The following is a 7,560-nucleotide window of genomic DNA, read 5'->3' as shown; positions in this document are numbered from 1 at the left end:
AAGCATAATAATCTGGAAACAAAATGATCCCCCGGAAGCATTAATCACAACAAAATTACATGAAAATTGCAGACTCGGTTTGGTTGACTCTGTACATGAGGGATTATGAAAAAGTGTAACATCCCAATCTCCACACAGTGATCTCCCCTTAATTTTTCGGCGAAGATCTCTGCCACCAAGGTCCCGATATATCAGAATTTCTGATATACTATATTTTTTCAAAAATTGTTTTATCTACTGCTTTTATCTATCAGATAAGTTTTCTCTCATTTATTTAACAATGTTTATGAATAAATATATAAATATTATGAATATTTAGAAATAATTTTAAAAATTATGAGATTATTTGCTACCGAGACGATATTTTGATATTTTATATTTTTCAGCTTTTTAATTTATTTTTCGTTATTTTGTATACTTTCGATAATTTTTTGATAAACTATATCGAACGTAGGCACTAAAGGTTTAAAATAAAACAGAAATAGAAAAATAACGTTAGATTTTCTTTGTAACGGTCGATATTTACATTTGAATTTCGACGTTACGTCATGTGACTTTCATCATCATGTGACGTCTTTGAAGGCAGTGATTACAATTCTGCCAAGGGAGGTAATCACTGTTAGGAGTTTGGTAACATCCATCCCTCACGCCCTCTAGCACCAGCTTCAGCGGTACTCAATTCTCAACACTTAATAGTGCTGGCATCAATGATCCCGAAGGACCAGAAAAATATAACAACACTGAATTGAAGTATGGGGAAACCTTTTACAGCTGCCACATAGCACTTGACACCTGCTGAAAATTGCAGACTCGGTTTGAGTCTGTACATGAGGGATAATGAAAAAGTGCAACGCACTAAGATAATTGATATGCATGTTCAGAAGTCTACGAAGCAAGGAACGAAAACATGTAATTTGTGCGACTTTATTGTCCTCATACGGCAGTATACAATTTGAGATAAAGTATATTACAATGAGAAAGCGTCAACAACGTTCAAAGAAGTGTAAGGTTTGTAGTAATGTATACTCTATGAATGTTGACATTATTTTCCTTAGTAAAGCTTAAGTTTTCAAAATTTAAACACATTAACATGATTAAAACATTAACTTGAATACAGTGTTAAAAGTGTTCAATCCTCTATAGATATTAATTTAAGCCTTCCTGAAATGTAAGGAAAATAGCTAAGTTTTCACCTGTGCTATATCTGTGATATAAAACATAAACTATACAAAACATAAACTATACAAGTACAATTTTCTAGAACAAATACTTCAAGCAATAACGCATATGCCATTTAATTAATAAAAATCAATTTGAACACAGTTCTCCTTCCTAAATCAGAGAAAAAAGACATTTTACATATACACTCGCGCGAAATCTTTTTGCAAAAATAAAAAAAAACAGCAAAATATCTTTCAGTTACCTTTAACATTAAAAATTAGAGCCTTGTTTGTGCTTAATGTGTGTATTTAGCTGGAATTTCCGGTCAGATAATGTGTATCTCTGAATGTTCAATGTTGTGAAATGAAAATATTGTATGTATTTGGATTTTTTTTTTCGTAGAGAAATTTTTGCGCTTTGGTTGTTGAACTATTGTCGTTTCGCACGTCACAACCCAGTGTTAATGCTGATTTTAGTTAAAACTAAATATTACAAAAATGTACCTTTTTTGTATTTTTCAGTACATTGAAAAAACAAAACAACAACAAAAAAAAACAACCAACAACACTCCCACACATAACTGCATTTGACTTTTCAATTGTAAAATGAAGTCCGTCACTTACAATATACATTTTAATAATTTGATATAATAAAGTACACACACACACACACGCACGCACGCACGCACGCACACAGAAGCAGAAGCCATATCAAATTTCACCAGAAATTTCTTCAATCTTATTCTTTATCAATATTTCTTTCGGATGCATTTTCCGATCCATTTTGAACAACATGAAAATGTTCCAGCCGTCAACAACAGTACCGAAAAATGCTGTTATCAATGTCATTATATCAACATGCAATTTGTTTGAAGTAGGAACTTTCGAATGGAGCGTTTGTGCTTTAGAACGCATTTTACTGACAGGTGTATCTCGCTGCATTTTAGTTGTTTCTGTACTTGTTAACTGTGACCATATTCTTTGAAAAACCTGTTCTACAACACGGATTTGGCTATCTGAATTGTTATTGGAAATTTCCCCATCTATTTGGTCAAAAATACTAAGAACTTCTTTTGCCATATCTTCCGCATTGTTCGTCATTCTTCTTGTTTGGTAGCTTGTAAATTCATTCATTATGCGATTTGGAGAAACCATCAACTTTTCGGCATGTTCTCCTAACAATTTCATAGAATCTGCCAAATCTTTACTTTGAGTTTTCCAGTCGTTCTCAGTTCCTACAGGTATTTTGATCTCATTTATCTGCATCCCATCACTAAACCAACCCTTTGTAGACTTCTTGATATCTACCATTGCTTTGTTAGCTTCGGTCATTGCTTTTAATGCATTTTCCACTTGATGGTTAATTTCGTAACCTTGTTTTGCATACTTCTGGACTTTTTTTACAGATTTCTGAATTCTTGATTTTTCCAGTTCCGATCTGATATCTATTTTAAAGTCAGATACATTCTCAAGTGCCTCAGTTGTATTATCAAGCATTCTACAAATTTCTTCAACGATAGCTTGCTGATTTTTCTGTTTTTTGTGATTAAGGAGTTGAAATTCAAGTTTACTTTCTTTGAGTGCATCTAGATTTTTGTTAGCTTCTTCAAGAAGTTTAAGATTTTGCACAAGTTTAAATGTCGGTAATACTTTTGCTTCTTCTCTCGCCTGTAAACATATTCCTGCCGACTCTAATACACCAAGGGCATGTTTATAAAAGTCTTCCTTTTTATGAGTGGCTTTTTCAATTTCAGTTCTTTTCTTCTTTAATGGGTTATTGGAAACAGGTATGTTTTGAATTGTAATTTGTCCTTCCAATAAAGCTTCTTCTGTACTTATTTCTGCTGGTATTTTCACGCCGGGAATGGCTTCAACTACTTTACACGGACTGCCTTGAAATAAAGGATATATTTCTTTCAACATTGTTTTCAACTGCTCAATTTCGCATTTTTGTCGCTTAACGACAATCAAAGCTTTATCGAGAACGCCATAATTTCGGTTTGGAAGGTTTTCTCGATATCTTTTAGTTAAATCCCATAGGAATGATGCAAAGGGGAAAGCAAATGTCAGTGAAGGATGGCTGCTGGTGTTAAAAGTTACCGGACTTTTTGGACAGACCGTTCTAACTTTTTGCATCGAATATTTTGGACAGACCTCTCTAACTTTTTTCATCGAATCATGGTATAATCTGTTAATTTCTCTTTCTGTCTCTTCTAATGATTTCCGTCTATAGATCAAGACATAGACCCAGACGAAATGTTTTAAAATGTATAACAATGTGAAAAGTCTTGGTGATGTATTTGCTTTAAAAGCAGCAAAGGCACTCACAATGTTGCCTGCAAATGACCAACCATAACTTGTAAATTGTGACCAAAAATATTTTTCACGACACCTATGCATTTTATCTCTTGTTTCTTGTAATATTTTTAACGTGTCCTCGTCCATTCCGCCTGTTTCCCCGAAATGAAGTTCTAAATAACGTGTGTTTTAAATCAACCTGTGTTAAAAAAGAATAAACATAATTTAAATGAACTGATAATCTTAAATGTAACTGTTTAAAAGTATAGATCTAAAGAGAAATGTTGAAGCCTTTAATGCAAAATGCCCCGATCTTCAAATCTGTGTTGTTCAGTTTATCTGATCCTGTATTTTCATTGAATTAATTTTTTTATTGCTAAAGATAAATCATATACGTTTTTTGGGTAGGTCGGTGCTAAAATCTAACTATTGGGTGTAACGAAAAGATTCAATTATACCAAGTCTGATGCTTTTTGTATATTACTTGTATTTTTGTTCCACTAATGGGAACCTAGCTAGCGTTTCAATAAATAACTTAAAAATTTACAAGAGCCAGGTGAAAATGGCCATACCCCGCCGAATGGGTTTGCTCATTGGAAGAATGCATATAAAGTAGTAATAATTCAATTTTAAGAGGTCTTTTGGTAATGAAAATTAATGGCTGAAGTGATTACAGATTTGAAACCTATGTGAATACTGATGACTGAAAATAACAAAGGGCAATAACTGAAAAATAATGCAGGGTAGGTTATTGTTCTTGTGCACTGCACCCCTCCACAGTAAAATCTATCCACCTATGAAGTTTCAAGTTTTTACCTCAAATACTTTTTGAGATAAGCTCCGGACAAAAAAGTATGAAAAAGAACAAAGGGCAATAACTCAAAAATTATATAGGGAAGAGTTATCATTCTTGCGCACAGCATTCTTCCGCAATAAGATCTAACCACCTATGACATTTCATGTTGGCATCTCAAACACTTTAGAGTTATGCTCCATTCAGGTGAAAAATTAGGTATGAAAAAAAAAAACAAACAAAAGGCAATAACTAAAAAAAATGAAAGGTAGAGTTATCATTCTTATGCACTGAATACCTCCTGAGTGATATCTATGTACCTATGAAGTTTCATGTTGATATCTCAAAAGCTTTTAAAGTTATGCTCTGGACAAAAATTAATTTTGAAAAATAACAAAGGGCAATAACTCGAAAATTATGCTGGGTAAAGTTATCATTCTTGTGCACTGCACTCCTCCTCAATGAGGTTTATCCACCTATGAAGTTTCAAGTTGATACCTCAAATACCTTTTGAGATAAGCTCCGGAAAAAAATAGTATGGAAAAGAACAAAGGGCAAAAACTCAAAAGTTATTTAGCGAAGAGTTATCATTCTTGCGCACAGCATTCCTCCTCAATAAGATCTATCCACCTATGACATTTCATGTTGATATCTCAAACACTTTTTGAGTATTGCTCCACTCAGGTGAAAAATTAAGTATGAAAAATAACAAAGGGCACTAACTCAAAAATTATGAAAGGTAGAGTTATTATTCTTGATATGTCAAAGGCTTTTTGAGTTATGCTCTGGACAAAAATTAATTTTGAAATATAACAAAGGGCAATAACTCAAAATTTATGCAGGGTAGTGTTATTATTCATGCGCACAGCATTCCTCCGTAATAAGATCTATTCACCTATGACATTTCATGTTGATATCTTAAACACGTTTTGAGTTATGCTCCACTCAGGTGAAAAATTAAGTATGAAAAATAACAAAGGGCAATAACTCAAAAATTATGAAAGGTAGAGTTATTATTCTTGATATGTCAAAGGCTTTTTGAGTTATGCTCTGGACAAAAATTAATTTTGAAATATAACAAAGGGCAATAACTCAAAATTTAGGCAGGGTAGAGTTATTATTCTTGTGCACTCCACTCCTCCTCAATGAGGTTTATCCACCTATGAAGTTTCAAGTTGATACCTCAAATACTTTTTGAGATATGCTCCGGACAAAAATGTCGGACGGAAGGACGGACGGAGACTATTTCTATATCCCCCGCCGCCTTTTCGGCGGGAAATAAAAATGTATCATGCAATGTTATGTATAACTACCGACACAATACCATTTATATATCAAGGACACTGGGTTTGTATAGTTACAGGTATTTAGATCTCAAGGTAAAAGAAGTTACACAAGTAACTGTTCACAACGAAAGCCTAAAAGTGTCAAATAAAATTAAAAAAAATAAAAATGCAAAGGCGTTATAACGCGAATAAAGGCATTATTACGCGAATCAATTTAAGGCGTTATAACGCGAATAAAGGCGTTATAACGCGAATCAAAAGGCGTAATAACGCGAATCAAAAGGCGTTATAACGCGAATAAAAGCGTAGCAACGCGGATAAAGGCGTTATATAACTCGAATCAAAAGGCATAATAACGCGAATAAAGGCGTTATAACGCGAATCATAAGGCGTATTCTAACACGACCCATTTTTCCCTATTGAACATAGAAGAACAGAAAGTGTGTGTTATTATGCAACAGATGCACAGTTTGACGTTCTATATTTAGACATGTGACGTAATCATTATACACGCGACGTAACCACTAAAAATCCGACGCGCTGAAAATAAGTACGGAAACAAATCAGGCGCAATTTTGCTTAGCTATCAAGTACGGCAATATTTATTTGTTGATATCGTGTTAGAATCGGATTAATATATCCAAATTAGTGATTTTATCGCTTGATAACATCACTGTTTGTCGTTCGGATGCGCATCATTATATCACTCGGGCTACGCCCTCGTGATATAATTCCTCGCATCCGAACTCCAAACAGTGATGTTATTGAGCGATAAAATCACTGTTCGGGATATATTATTTCTTAAATAACGCGAATAAAGGCGTGATAACGCGAATCAAAATGCGTAATAACGCGAATAAAGGCGTAATAACGCAAATCAAAAGGCGTAGTAACGCGAATAAAGGCGTAGTAACGCGAACCATAAGGCGTAATGACGCAAATTAAAACGCATTATAATGCCAATTTAAAACCGTATTTATACTAATCAAATTGCCTAGTAACGCGAGAAAGATTTAAACTCCTATAGAATAATACAATATACATTTACAATAACTATCATTCCATTTGCACAGTAATAATGCAAACTATTTGTCATAAACTAATGAATACTCTTTAATATTTGCCAATATAAGATGACTTGGTGTCTACGTTCAATTAAATTTTAGAAACTGACTTTAATTTATAGTTTTTGAGGGTAATATCAGAGACATGACAGTAGATACACTTTGCATCGGAGAAATGACGAGATTCCTGTGCCCTCCCCCTTTAAAATCCTTCTCAAAAGTAGTAAAAAACAACCTATAAAAACAAAACGCACACACGCACAAAAGAAATGAATTTGAGCACGTTATAATTATTAAATGTGATATAGCTTGTTTACTTGCTTATGAAAAATGAATATATAAATAAAATTTACCTGCAAAATTACCACTGCAATGAACCAATTTGAAAACACCCCATCCAAAGTCTTACTCAAATGATAATGTTAATCTAATAAGTGTCAACATTTCATAACATTGTGGAGATCTATGCATACGCATCATCTCATTATTTGGAACACTTTGATATAATGATTTTATCTTTATAAGTTCAAAAGCACTGCAAATATATGAGATATTGAATAATTATTTCACACAAAATAAAATGTAACCTATGAATTGCCAGCATTTTCACCACACGATGATCCAACCAAATTTTCACGACACTTCTGCATTTCATCGCTTGTTTCTTGTAATTTTTTTAGCGCTTGTGAAGTTTCCTTTCAGTATGTTTCACCGAAATGGACTAATAAGTAACGTTCGTTTAAATTAATCTGTGTAAATAATTTCAACTAACTGATAATCTTAAACGTACCTTTTTGAAAAATAACACTCACAAGTATAGGTTTAAAGAGAAAGATTACAGCGAAAAAATGCCTCGATGTTCAAATCTGTGTTATTAAATTATTTGATTCAGCGCGTTTTTTATTGAATAAATTGTTTTAGTGCTTATTATAAATCATAAAAGTATCAGACCAAATCCC

At 33.2% G+C, this 7,560-nt stretch overlaps 1 protein-coding gene across 1 annotated transcript; it reads right to left on the bottom strand.

The window, feature by feature from the left end:
- Nucleotides 1-922: 922 nt before the first annotated feature.
- On the bottom strand, nucleotides 923-7,055 carry LOC132732914 (uncharacterized). The gene is made up of 2 exons (XM_060719442.1): nucleotides 6,955-7,055; nucleotides 923-3,657 (listed from the first exon to the last, which is right to left on the bottom strand). Exon 2 carries the CDS (start codon nucleotides 3,603-3,605, stop codon nucleotides 1,872-1,874), a length of 1,734 nt encoding a protein of 577 aa, XP_060575425.1. The 5' UTR covers nucleotides 3,606-3,657; nucleotides 6,955-7,055; the 3' UTR covers nucleotides 923-1,871.
- Nucleotides 7,056-7,560: the final 505 nt, after the last annotated feature.

This window comes from Ruditapes philippinarum, unplaced genomic scaffold (assembly GCF_026571515.1).
Source record: "Ruditapes philippinarum isolate M1 unplaced genomic scaffold, ASM2657151v2 ctg5725_1_1_1_1, whole genome shotgun sequence".
Lineage (NCBI taxonomy): Eukaryota > Metazoa > Mollusca > Bivalvia > Venerida > Veneridae > Ruditapes > Ruditapes philippinarum.
This window is presented reverse-complemented; position numbering and strand designations above follow the sequence as displayed.

Coding starts and splice junctions, on each gene's coding strand:
- LOC132732914 (XM_060719442.1), bottom strand. CDS start 3,605: ATGGACGAGGACACGTTAAAAATATTACAAGAAACAAGAGATAAAATG.